General features: G+C 39.1%; 1 protein-coding gene across 20 annotated transcripts in view; it reads right to left on the bottom strand.

The window, feature by feature from the left end:
• The window catches only part of NRCAM (neuronal cell adhesion molecule), a 320,573-nt gene that overhangs the window by 15,840 nt on the left and 290,331 nt on the right, over positions 1-14,402 (bottom strand). For 7 of the 20 annotated variants that reach the window (XM_067745908.1, XM_067745897.1, XM_067745905.1 and 4 more), the window contains 4 exons: positions 14,202-14,324; positions 12,752-12,937; positions 11,720-11,755; positions 381-512 (listed from right to left, as the gene is read on the bottom strand). In XM_067745908.1, the coding sequence (XP_067602009.1) occupies positions 381-512; positions 11,720-11,755; positions 12,752-12,937; positions 14,202-14,324 (477 nt within the window). The remainder of the gene's footprint in view (positions 1-380; positions 513-11,719; positions 11,756-12,751; positions 12,938-14,201; positions 14,325-14,402) is intronic. The other 13 variants (XM_067745914.1, XM_067745919.1, XM_067745906.1 and 10 more) reach the window with 3 other exon arrangements.

Raw genomic sequence — 14,402 nt, 5'->3', positions numbered from 1 at the left:
AAGCAACAGTACACAACATGATATCAAGATCCAGTTCATGCATCACTTCCTCTGGAAAACTTGAGGTACCTTCTCCCTCTGCCTGTTGGTTTTAGGTGCTATTTCAGCACCTATGACTCGTGTAAAGCCTAAGGAAGCAGAGTCACTAAGACCGTCAGAGGACTGACTCATCTGCTCTCCCAAGTGTCTTCTGATCCTTGGCAATGTTGAGTCTTCCATTACGTACAAAGGGATCAAAAATTGTTTGAACAGAAAGTCCAAATGTATGGCTCTCGGGAGGATACACTTACTGCAATCTCTGTGATTACTCTCATGATTTCTTTTTAGTTTAATGGCTCATCATGCAGCATTATACGGCAATTTCAATCTTTCTTTCTTACCTGGATATTTACCACCTTTGTTTCTTCTGATGAAGCAAACAATCAGCAAAATTAAGATCAGGAGAGCGACAGCACACATTAGACCAATGAACCAGCCCTGCGTCGCTATATCCACCTGCCGGCTTGCCATCGCTGGAAAACAAAGCAATGGCGTCAGTGTGAATGGGTTAAGGGAGCGGTGACAACTGTTGTAGTCACTTGTAGTAAAAAAAACTGTCATAGTACATAAGCTTTTCTATATTTTACATGTGGCCCCGCCTTGGAATCTGTCAGTTATCAATCAGGAGTTACATAAATACTTAACTCTGAAAAATCTTCAATAATGAAAACAATTCAAATAGAGAAATCCGACTGCTAACACCATTCAATGCTAACAAACCCTGCTGAGCATTGTGTTCATAGTTATTTTCACTATATATTTTCAACAGAAACACAGTCCCAAATCAATTAAAATTTTTATTGTTTTTGGGATAAATTGTACATTAAGTACAATGATAAGACTAGAAAACCATTTTAAACAGAACAGAAAGTATACATCTAATTGAGTATTTTTCTTTCAAAGGAACCACTCTGGGAGGCTAAAATATCATCGCAATGATGTTGCAACTTTTCCAACTGTGTTGGAAACCTTCTGTTTAAAAAGGAAACTTTCCACACGTGAAACCTGTCCACATAAGATAACCAACCTTATTATTTTCTATAACATCTCGACTTGCACCCAAAATATTACTTAGATTTGTTTTTCATCTCATTTGTTATTCATCTCATTTATAAGAGTTGGTTCTGAAAGATCTGGGGAAATTTCTGAAAAATCCTATTTACCCTCAAAGGATCAGTAAGCAATATTCAATATCGTTCAGAATCCAATCAAAAGACTCTGAGATATATCTTGATCAGTGGTATCATTATCGGAATAAGTGGCCAGTTTAGAAAGAAAATACTCATTCACATGTATACATGTACTTTAAGTCTTCCTCTATTCTGTTTTGAGTCAAATAACGTGAAGCCCCTTATTCAACCAATCACAGTATGCAAATCTCCTAAGAAAAACACAGAATAATTAGCATTACCAGCATTATTCAAAAGTGTCAATCAAATGGGACAAAGTGCAGCATCAATGGCTATTCAGACAAGCCCATGAGAATTTGTTGAAAACACTGGTACGAATCTTTTTAAAAAAGGTCTTGATTTTTTTCTCTTTTGACCATAATCAAGGTAAAAGGTTTTCGTTTTTTTTAATTCAGAAGAATGCCTATATCATTTTTTTTGATTCAATTTCTTCTGAATCCATTTAACATGGTTGGGTTAGATGTATGTGACTGCTGGATGCAGAAAGAAGCATGGCGACACCTATCCCAGGTTCTGCTCTATGCTGCAAAAATAGCACCTCATTGCCTTTTTTCTCCACCCAAAGGATAGGGAGAAAAATGAAATGCTTAAAATCAAGTGTGAAGAGAAATGTGAAAAATATGTGGATGTGTGTTGAAGAAATAAAATGAGAAGTGGAAATACATTCTCTGGAATATAAATCAAATTGCCAGTAGCCTTTCCCCAATAGCCCCTTGTGTCTCATTGGTTATCGGGGTTTTGAGTTGTATCATCATTAGATACAACTGAAACATAAGGATGGGCAGGGCTCCCCTACCATACACGTACCATAACCATCATCGGGATGAAGATGAAAACAATGATAACGAGAGCTAGCATTTTGGAACTTATTCTACACTAGGCACTGTGATGAGGGCAAAATCTCATTCAGCCTTCACAAAAATCCTGTGAGGTAGGCATGAGGAATAAACCCATGCTCAGAACGGGTAAAGACCGTGCCTGAGAGTTGGAGCTTCACCCAAGACTGCGGACTCCAAAGAACATGGTACCAGCCATTATGCGCTACTGCTATAATGCACTGATGTCCAGGCATCAACTCCGCAGAAGTCTTTACAGAGAATAAAATGTTGTAGCGACTTTCTACCTTTGAAATATTTTAAAAGTCCATCAGTACATACTCTCTGGGAACACAGTTCTGTCGATTCACACATGGTCTCTGATATGTACATTTTCTTTGAAACTGAACCAAAAATCAACTGGTGTAAGTCTATGGAGCATTTGATTGAAGTTACAGAGTCCTTGTTCTTAATATGCTTAATGATTTACAGCCCTTTAATAAATAGTATCTACATTTACATTTTTCATCTAATTGAATGCAACTGATAAGGGCAAACGGCAATAAGATCCTCAAGTATTAGCACAGACACTGTCTTAATAGACATGGTAACTGTCAAAATTGAACTGCCGGCTGGCAGTCTGCAGCTATGCAACTACGAACAAAGTAGAAATGTGTCTTGACAGCTGATAAAGGAACATCCAAGTTGACTTTGAATTTTTGCCCCTACGTCTAAAGGAAAAAGTTTCAAATACGCCACTATCCCATTTATTGAAGACTGGGCAGACACAGTATGTTAAGAGGTGCACGTGTATGCATGCTCACACACGTATACATACACACACACAAACGCACCAGAAGTTGATATAAAACAAAAATTATGTAAGTGAAAATAGCTTCTATTGATTTCCCATCCATATAAAAAGGGATCTGAAGCCCAGAATGACTATAAGAGGCTCCAAGTGTTCCCAGGACATTCCAAAATCATCTTAACTAGAGATACATATACAAACCCAAGTCATGGCCACCACTGTGCATCTCACACTCACACACATACATAATGAAGCCTGTGAGGCTTTCTCTTCTTGAATCTGAGTTTCAATGGGTGGGTAATATAGTAGGATTGGGTAGGAAAGCGACAGAGGATTGTCCCTTTATTTAAAACTTTTACAGGGCTTCCCTGGTGGCTCAGTGGTTGGGGGTCTGCCTGCCGATGCAGGGGACACGGGTTCGTGCCCCGGTCCGGGAAGATCCCACATGCCGTGGAGCAGCTGGGCCCATGAGCCATGGCCGCTGAGCCTGCGCGTCCGGAGCCTGTGCTCCGCAACAGGAGAGGCCACAACAGTGAGAGGCCCGTGTACCGCAAAACAACAACAACAACAACAAAAAACTTTTACAGTAAAATTATATTCATGTATTACTTGAATAAGCCATAGAGCAACACATTAAACAAACAGACAAATATAAAGAATCCGAAAACAGAAAAGAAGCCAGGGGCATGAAATTGATTTTGTTTCCTAGAGGTTAGTCTTAACAACAATCTTCTCCATCACATTGCTTGTTGTCTCATGTTTAACCTGTGCTGTGTGGGAGTAGGTCTCTGAGGAAAACGTCCTTGAGTACTTAGAATAACAGAACACAGAAGACAACAGACTCACAGACTTAGAAAACAAAGTTAAGGTTACCAAAGGGGAAAGGTGGGGAGAGGGATAAACTGGGAGACTGGGATTGATGTATACCCACTACTATATTTAAAATAGATAACCAACAAGGGCCTACTGTATAGCACAGGGAACTCTGCTCAATATTCTGGGATAACCTAAATGGGAAAAGAATCCAAAAAAGAATGAATATATGTATAACTGAATCACTCTGCTGTACACCTGAAACTAACACAACATTGTTAAACAACTATACTCCAATGTAAAATGAAAACTAAAAAGAATTTTAAAAACATGGAAGAAAAAGAGTGAGATAAATGGCTATTTTTGAAGAACCCATTATGTATAAAAGTGTCCCATTAAAGTAGTTAGAAATGTTTAGAAAGGGGAAACAAGGACCTTGGCCAAAGTTTGGAGGCAGTTGACCAAAAAAACACAATCCACTAAAAAAAACACCCCAACTGTTGGGCCCAGTGAAAGCAAATCTGCTCTAAATCTTTTGTGAAAGGAGAGAAGAGACACAATGATTTAGGGAAGGAGGGGAGAAAGCAAGAAGAGGAGGTGGGGTCTTAACAAAAGTGTGGGTGAGAAGCATGACACCAGGACACCGCCTCTAGTCCCCTTTGTTTTCCAGTGTGCGCCACAGGAAAAGAAATTAAGAAATAGACCTTAAAAATCCAGACTGTCAAAGGCAGAGACGGTGTCACGCTAAGAAGATTCATAAAACAAGCACAGATGAAAGTCCAGTCTAGGTTCCTGAAATACGCAACTCAGAGAGAAGGAGATCATTCACGCAAAGAGTTAAAAAATCAGCCAGGATGGTATGTTTCCACGCCAAGTACTGGCATTCACACCTCAAAACCTAGCTGGAGGAGCGAAAAGCAAGAGCAGCAGAAGACAGTACTGTCGCCCTGGAGTTCATCCTTACAGGACAGACATGGAAACCGGAAGCACACGGAAGTTGGATTAACAGTACTTGCTCCTGGAGGTAATATGTTAACTAAAGTCACTAGGGTTTAATGGATATTCATTCTCTCACGTCAAAGGTGACGAGAAGTGGCTGTGGCCTTGTCCTATTTCTCCTTCACTGGCACACAAGAATGGCCCACCCATGATGGTTGTTCATCTTGAACTTCCTTGCCAGCTGCAGCTGTTACTTTAGGTATAATAACACCGAAGACAAAATGTTTTTCTAAAGGGTTTGCCCTCTGTGCTAGAAGAGGACCAAAAAAATATGCCACAACTTGATTTTGTGGGTGGAATCCAATTCTAGCTAGATCTGCAAGGTGGGGAGTACACGGGGGCCATGAAGGGTGCTGGAAAGATGCCCCAAGTGCGGAACAGAGTGGTCATTTTTGAGACAACCTGTTCCCCTTGGGATGTGGGCCTCTGTGGCCCTGAACAGGGGGTGTAGTGAGAGCCTCTCCTCAGTGTTGAAAGGCTGAGCTCTCTGCGTTCTAGCTGGGTGACAGGGTAGGCCCTCTACCTCTCATTACTGGTCGTTGACGTGAGGTGTGAGTGGGTAACAACACTGTCTCCTTCAAAGGATTGTTGTAAGGACCAAATGAGAAAAGCCAAGAAAACCATTCACCTAGTACAGATTAGCTCTGAATAAATGCTAGGGCTGTTATTATTAGCATTCTAGCTGTAAATGTGGGCAGAATATCTACTTGAGTTTTTAGTATTTTGAAATTAAAATCTCTCGATAATAACAAACACCTCATCACACTAGCTGTGAATGGATATTCCTCTTTTAAGTTTAGAACAGTATTTTCCTAGAACTCTGTACGCAAGTGGATATGAAAATCAAAAAAAAAAAGGAAAAAAAGGGCTTCCCTGGTGGCGCAGTGGTTGAGAGTCCGCCTGCTGATGCAGGGGACACGGGTTCGTGCCCCGGGCCGGGAAGATCCCACATGCCGCGGAGCAGTTGGGCCCGTGAGCCATGGCCGCTGAGCCTGCGCGTCCGGAGCCTGTGCTGCGCAACGGGAGAGGCCACAACAGTGAGAGGCCCGCGTACCGCAAAGAAAAAAAAAAAAAGGAAAAAAATTTTTTTCCTTAAGCATTATGATTTTAGCACATGAATATTTTTATAAGGTATTTTAATATTACCTTTATTTAATAAGTTATTGACTATTACCTTTGGTTTCTTTCTGTTTTAAAAAACCACTCATATTTGTATCTTTTCTAAATTAGAAGAAATGATATTAAAAATCATAATGCTTGGGTAAGGAAAGACACAAAAAAATACATTTTTGCCTAAAGCTTCTACAGGAAATTCAACATGCCCCCAAGAATGCATGAAGTGACTGAAGATAACATGATTTTGTGAATCACAAAATGGACACACACCACGCAACCCTTCTTAAAACTGAAGCAAGTGTGGACTGTTTTCCCTCTTATGAGTAAATAGGAATATTCTTGCATCTTACAAGAACATTTTTCTTTATTTTAGAAACTTTTTTCTTTATTTTAGAAACTGTAATGTCCTTGTGTATTGTGATAATGTTCACATAACTAAAATATATACAGGCAGTCAAATATGGTACGATAATGGAATACACGCACTGAACAATTTCTTGCTCTATACCAGTTTAACGTTCTTTGCATCAGTTGTCTAACCCAAACTGCAGGGTTCTGCTGGAGTACAGTCCATTCTGGCATAAAAAATTGTGACTTTATCAGTGAGTTATTTCAGCTCTAAAGCGTTTCAAAAATTCCATCCTAACTCCGAGGGAAAGTTTAGACATGTAAATGATGTGAAAAATTAAATCACCCAAATCATGTAGGTTAAGAATCATATTTCCTTCTGCTTTTGTAATGGTTTTGGCAATCGTGTGATTAGAAGATGACGTGCTCAATTCTGGAATTCATTTGATATAAAGAGCCAAAGACAATTAAGAACCCAACTCCCCACCCAACTGGGCCGCACAGTTGACATCCCTACCCAAAACACAGCTCCACCAGCACTCCCGCCTCCAGCTGGAGCGGTGGGTGGCTTCACCTCTGACTGGGAGCCAGAACGGGCGTGGTGTGTGCCTCACCTGGGCCTGTCTCAAACATACCCTCTGAACCCACAAAGCCAGAGTCCCCGTCAGCACCAACTTGAATTTGGTATGCTGTTCCTGGCATTAGACCCTATAACCCAAAGAAGCTCCAAGAACCATTTACAGTTTCTCTCCTCCATTCTTCTTTGCCTATGGAAATTTTGCAAAAACAACACATTTGAATATTTTAAGGGAACAGAAGTTACTTAATGCTTCCAGAAAGGAAAATACACTTTATAAGTTAAAGACAAAATCTAGGGTGCTTCAGTTTACCATTTTCGATGATTATAAGTTGGGTCATGTCAAATAAATCAGTGAAAATGAAGAACTAATGAAAATGTCCTCAAAGAAAAATCGACTGGATATCAGATTGCATTTTAATTGCATATATTCCCATTGAGTTAAATCTTTTTGATACAAAGGAAGCTTCTTGATCTCAACCTTGCCTTGTGAAATTATTGAGTTTCTCTAATGATATTTCTAAAAAGAACTGTTATACATTAAATAGCTGGATCGAACTATGGAAAGGATTGTTTTTTTAAGGTTCACAAGATGAATCTTTCGGTAAACTTAAATACCTTAAAATTTATCCAAGTTATAGATTCAACCTTTCCCAAGTATTGGTTTTTCTAAACCCACAGTTTGTTTTTGTTTTTTTTTAATATTTATTTGCATGATAAAGGCCTAAACAGAAAGTTGGACTATATTCAACATTTTGTCACAAACGTTCACTGGCCACCCAGCTCATAACGTGCAGAGCACACTTCATTAGGGAGGGGGCACTGGGTTCTCATAAACTGCTGAAAACTAAAGCTGCGCCATGTCCTAGTAGATGTGGCGAGGATGTAGTAGAGCGCCTGACTTGGGAATCCATTAAACACTGGAATATAATTATTCATTATCACTCTTGTTTACGAGTCGTGGGTAAAGAACAGTTTTAGGTACCACAACCTGAAAATAACATATGCAATGGAACTTACTATGTCCCTTGTATTTAATAACACGAACCAAAGAGATTCCTAGTTACGTATAAAATATATAGGTTGATGGTTCGCTCTGATTTTTTCAGATACATCTGATCCATTTATTTGGGTCAAGTTATTTTCCAAGATGATCCATAGTACATCCTGAAAATGTTCTCAATCTCCTCAAATGCAGCCCCCAAATTAAAAACCGGGTAACAAAGTCATTTCTTACTGCCAGCTATACCATATTCAACAGAAACGTTCACATGCTCTGGTCCCTCATATTCACATACTCTGGTCCCTCATAAACGTTCACATGCTCTGGTCCCTCAGCTTATTTTTAAAGACACCCAGAGAAGACAGTGCAATTTCTAAGGTTATGTGGCTTGGCCCCTTTTATTATGGAGAATTCTAACCTTCCTTGCTTTTAATACCCACTCATGCAGTTACTGAACTAACTCTCACTGAGCACCTATGACAGGCCAGGCAATGTTTCCTTGGATGTGCTAGTGTCTTTTCTCCTCTAGGCTTTCTTAAATCTGTATCTAATCTCTCTTCCTACTCTAAGTCTTTCTTTGTACAGCCCACCAGCGTGGTTACCTACGTTTTAGCTTCTGAAACTACATCTCTGATCCTGTCACTTCCCTGTTTCAAACGTGGATGGCTTACCTCTGCTCGCAGGTGGACCGCTGGGTATAACCCAAACATCCTGTGGATTTTTAAACCCCATGCCTTGGCTTATTCCCTCTCCTAAGAATTTATACACCCCACCCCCCTGACTCATCTGCCAAAATTCTATCCGTCCTTCAAGTTCTATATTACTTTCTTTGGGAAGCTTTTCCTGATCCTGTTTGGCAAAATAAATGGCTCACTCCTCTAAGCTCAGGTAACATTTTGTTCAAATTCCATCTCTTTTCACTCTTTTTTTATCTGTTGTCTTACCTGCCAGACTGTAAGCACATCAAAGGCAGAGTCTGCCTTACTGTGCTAACACACAGTGCCTTAAAAAGGCTGATGGTTTTTATGGGCCAGGTAGACATGAGCTGTTGATTGACTGAAACTTCTATATAGTTGGAGATTTTTGTTTTGTTTGTTTGTTCGGTTTGGTTTGGTTCAGGCCAAATAAAGTTGTGAACTTTAAACTTGAGTTTTACTCACTGGCCTTTTTTCTTGACCTAAGTGGTAGCTGTGCAGTGGACTCTGGTATAATGATACAGTGAGAGTCTGACCACAGAGAGGATTCGTCACCAGCGCCTCAGTGCCCTCCTGTGCTCTGTCCTGTTCGACCACAGTCGGCTGCTAATTAGGTCAAGAGCCAGGTTCAGTTCCTGACTTTCCAGTTAGTTTCTCCCTATTCCTGTGCCCCAACTAGTCACCTGACAAAAGTGTCCTGATGACTGGTCCCAAGGTGAGAAAGCAGATAATAACCCACAGATAAAGCAGTGTCCATCCATCAGCAATACTGGGACCATAAGTCAAATCCATTATCTGCGTGTTTTCAATTCATTTCTATAGATGCATTCACAGGTCTATTTCCTAGAACCCCAGACCCTGAAGTTATTTAAAGGGACAAAGAAATTGAACAAAAGGAGCCAAACATCTACTGTTTCTTACACCGATATTGAGAGTTTTGACCAAACAAAGACACAGACCAAAGGAAGTGACTCCTGAAGATTTCGAGTACCTATTTCCATGCTCAAACTGAGGATAACGGTAAGGAAAAGCGTAAGCCTGGCACAATACAGCTAACTGGACTCTCCCGGCTTCTACTTCATGGTTTAGATAATCATTTTGTAATTGTATACAAAATGTACACAATGTAATTGTATATTTGGAAGCTTGGGTTTCATTCACCTCTCTTAAAATCTGTAAGAAAATTTAAAAATGTAAACTCCAAGCCATCTCTTTTCCTCTCTTCAGAAGTGAGTGAAAATCCCTAGAGGCTGATGCTTCTATAGCCAAGGATATCACACCTCTTTTCTCTCAATGGTTCATCTCTTACTTACTCTCTTTCGTGTTGCTTCAAATTAAAATATAAAAGATTAAAAATATATATATATAAGATATATTAAAAATACTAAAATTGGGAAGGATTGTGGAGAACTTTTATCTTTCTTGTCTCCCAGAGAGTCCCTACACTCTACACAAAGAAGGAAAACAGAGAAGAGGACAGAATTCATTCCTAGATTGAAAAAAGAAATATTCTTAAGGAAGGGAAACCCAGGGAAAAATTATTCTCAAGCAGTTTAAAGTCTCATCATGGTAAAATATTATCATTTTATGTAAGCAATGTTCACTTACTGATGCACTATGAAATGAAACAATATAGAAAAGAAGGTTAGATTTAGCTTTAAAAAAAAAAATTGAAACACCATTTCTCTTTTTATCTGAGTCCCACCAGATTTCAACACTGGGGGCTTAGGAACCTTCGGAGACTCTCTTTTTGCTTGTCTCTATAATCAGAAGTAATTCACAATTCAATTTAGTAACATCAAACAGTAAAACCTCAACTATATTAACTGACATTTGTTTTAGTTAGTCTGAATTCGTTAAAATCAGCGGGTGATGTTTTTTTCCAGGGGCATGCACGTCCTCTTCCAATATGACAAGTCAACGGAAAACACAAACCGCCCTGCTGCAGCTCAAGTAATCGGCTACTGCCTCTAGGCTGAGCCCCAGCGACATGGCCGCTGCACAGGGAAAGAGGCGACGCTTTCTCTGGAACGCTTCCATGAAAGGGTCTAAGGGGAACCCAGCAGTAAGTTATTGTAAGACCACCACGGATTTTAATGGATATCTAATCATCTGCAGAAAGAAGCACACTTATAAAAGAGAGGTTCCATCCTTCCACGACCTAAACATTTTGAATGTTTACAACTTTGTTCTTTCAAGGGTAAAAACATCTATAAAACATTATGAAGATGATTGAAAATGGTTACAGTTCTTATTTAATCATTCCCAAATCTACCTGATCTACATTTTAAAATTTACCAAGACTCTGAATGTAAGATTTGTACGAAAAGAGAAGATACGACCAGGCCTAAGCTCCCAAGATTTGAACAACTTAGGGCAAAGCCCTTATTTCTTTTGGTCGACTTTTTCTTCATTCCAATTTGTACTTGTTTAGTCTGTCAAAGCCCAAGAAAATCCCTGGCCAGGGGTGCTCTATATGAGAACAGTGCCATGTGAGGCAGGGCGGCCTCCACTGCTCCCTAAAAAGCTGACAAATCTACCAATAGCCAAGAGTCTAAGACTGGGGGATCTTTGGGTGGAAGAAATACTACACTTCATTCCGGCACCATTCTCCCAACCAGTCCTCCTCATCCAGAGAGCTGTGAGCAATACAGGAGAACAAGAGTAATTCACTGTGATTGTCGGCTCTGCCCCAGGAGGAGACTTAAGCAGTCTGGCGAAGACAGAAATGGAATAACACAGCTGAGCAGAGCATGCGGGCTGCCTGAACACTTGGTCAGAGGGGATCCCACTGGGGAGGTTTTCAGTCCCAGGGCAGCTGGAGTACGGCTAAGCTGAAATTCCAGGTGGACAGTGTAGTGTGATGCCAGCAACGTGTGCACTGTGTCTAGCAGGAGTACAGGTAAATCAGATTAGAACAGGAAGCTCGGTTGGTCTGATTTCTGACTGGCTGTTTTTATCACAGGACTAACATTTCTGAACCCTTCATAGACGGTATGACCATCATGAGGGTCTGTGGCAAAGGTACAGTTTGGGTCCTGTCTGGTCTAGCCACGGACATAGCACTAAAAGCCAAGATTAGGATTTGGACCTGGGATAAGTCTTGAGAAAAGGTGAATTCAATGGGTGGCTTTCTCCTTGTAAAAAGGACTAGACATGAATTTTAAAGTCAAGATCTTGCAGGATCTCATCTTCCTTTTGGTGCTTCAAAGCTTATTTTAAATATGTTCTCTTTTAACCCATGCTGCACTTCCCCACGGTTAACATGGCAAATTTCACACATGTAGAAAGTCATGCAGTTGAATGATTTTACCTTTGCCTGCACCTACATCAGGTGGGAGAATACCAGCTTTCATGAAGGGAAACAGAAATAGGACACTATATAGTTAGCATGTAAAGCTACATAAAAACACTTCTTAGAATGCTAAAGCATGCAAGAAGAATGGAGTGTGCCACATCAGGTACAGGGGACAAAGGTACGTTTTTGTTCCCAAACTTACCAGCAATCAAATCCCCACATTACTTAAAGTGCTTTATTCATACTTGCCTATTATGTAAGAAGGCTTAGGAGATTTCAAACCAATTTTGGGGTAAAAATGTCAATTTCTTATGCTATGGAAGATAATCAGATAAATGATCCTTAAGCAATTCTACAATTTAGAGACATGCAAAATCTTTTACAATGCTTTTGATCATTTTCATCGAATCTCAAGTTTTTCAAAATCATTTTTAAAAGTAGTAAAGGAAGTGTTCATTCTTTTTCTAAATACATTTAATGGGGCTCTTTTGCTTTCTGTACCAGATGGCATAGCAAACTATGAAGTCCCATGCTCAAACACAAAGTAAATGCTTTATTTAATAACTGTTTTGATATCCTTGCTAGAAAACCTAAATTAGTATGTAGACTAGCAAATTACTTTCTGGTGAATCAAGATCAGAACCACAGTTACATATATTTATTTGTGTATACGTATGCATGTCTGTGTGTGCGTGTGTGTATTACACAGATGTGTATGTGTGTATATATGTAAAGTTGTAGATAGGAAAAAACATTGCCGTGAACTCTGAATTTAAGTGTGGCAAAATACTGTAATTTCCCACTCTCACCTCAATATTTTACTGTAAGTTTAAAAATTTCATAGGGACTTAAAAAACAAACATCAAATCATTATTCCAGTATGAATTAAATAGCTGCTTATATATATGTATCAGAATGAGAGGTTACAAATAAGCGTTTCTATTAATTGGGTAACATGGATACTTCCATGGTAAGAAGGAAAGAAAAAGCATAAACTTAAAGATTTTTGTCTCACGATACGTCTAGTTATATGGATTTTATACATACCCATCTTACCTTCATCCACAGTTGTTATTGCTTCCTCTGTTATTTGATTTCCTGATCCTGCTGCTGTTTGTGCATAGAAATAAAATTTATACCGAGTGCTGAAATTTAAATTTTTTAAAGTCCAGCGGGTCTTGTTGGCAGGAATTTTCAAATCCACCAGAGGGCCTAATTCATGGGTGCTGTTAACTGTCAATAAGAATATAAACAAAATAAAGTAATAAAATAAATGAACAAACCAAACGAAAACAAACACACTGACACAGAGAACAGAACAATGGTCACCAGAAGGGAAGGGGAATGGGAGGAGGTTGAAATGGGTAAAGGGGTCAACTGGATGGAAACTAAACATTTAGTGGTAGGCACGCTGTAGTGCATATGGAAGTCAAAATACAGTGTTGTACACATGAAACTTACATAATTTTATAAACCAATGTTACCTCCATTAAAAAAAAAGGACAAAGTGCATTCCCCATTCATTGCTGTAGGAATACTACCGTAAATAAATGTGTCAACCAAAAATGTTAAACCTGGACTACACTGACTTTTGTAATCCTACTCACTCTTTGTCCGACATAGTTGATAACCTTACATAGTCCTCTAATTGGGGGATTGGGACTGACATACACACACTACTACATATAAAATAGATAACTAACAAGGGCCTACTGTATAGCACAGGGAACATTATTCAACACTCTGTAATGGCCTACATGGGAAAAGAATCTAAAAAGAGAGTGGATATATGTATATGTATAACTGATTCACTTTGCTGTACACCTGAAACTAACACAGCATTATAAATCAACTATACTCCAATAAAACTTTTTTAAAAAGATAATCTCAAGGTCCACACTGCGATTCTAATTCAAATACATATATTAATATATGTATGTATATATGTAAATATATATACATAGATATTTAATTTTGTTTTTGCATACGTTTTAAATATAAAAAAATCAACTATGGGATAAACCATAAAAAAAAATCCTATAATATGGTGTAACAAGGGGAAATACATTTTCCATGGGCTTCTAAGCTGGGAAAATTTTCTGGTGGAATCGCAATAGCATTTCTCATGTCTTTGTTTTTGCAGGTGGAGTCATGGGTTGTTAGATAACCCTAAATCTCATCTTCAGAGGCCTTGTGCCAAAGAAACCCCTCTTCTTACCATTCGCTGGTTATACAATACATGACGCCTACATACATAATGACAGCACGCACCTAAACCCCGTGCTCAAGGTCTGTATTATTCTACACGTTATTTAATTTTCAAAAGCACATGTCATTTTTCTTTAAAAAGTATGATTTGAAGTTCCTTCTAGAATGACACTTGAAGGTATATGTATATATCCTACATCTGTAAAGAAATACCCCGTTTGTATTTTAAGATAACAGTTTCTTTCCTTCGTAAACCATATTTCCCTGTTACCTTCTCCCCGTAACTTACTTGGCTGATATTTTAAGGTGTACTCTGTCAAAACGCCATTCGGGTGGCTCGGTGGCTCCCATTCCAAAGTAAGAGAATCTAGCGTTGGATTAACAATCTTCAAAGAGGATGGAGCGCTGGGGACTTCAAATGAGACATACAGTCAACACAAAGGTTTCTGAATGTTTCAAACTGTATTAAAGTGAAATATTTCACCAGGTC

Source organism: Pseudorca crassidens, chromosome 8 (genome assembly GCF_039906515.1).
Source record: "Pseudorca crassidens isolate mPseCra1 chromosome 8, mPseCra1.hap1, whole genome shotgun sequence".
NCBI classification, from domain to species: domain Eukaryota; kingdom Metazoa; phylum Chordata; class Mammalia; order Artiodactyla; family Delphinidae; genus Pseudorca; species Pseudorca crassidens.
The sequence above is the reverse complement of the archived record's forward strand: the minus strand, read 5'-3'. Positions and strand labels throughout refer to the sequence as shown.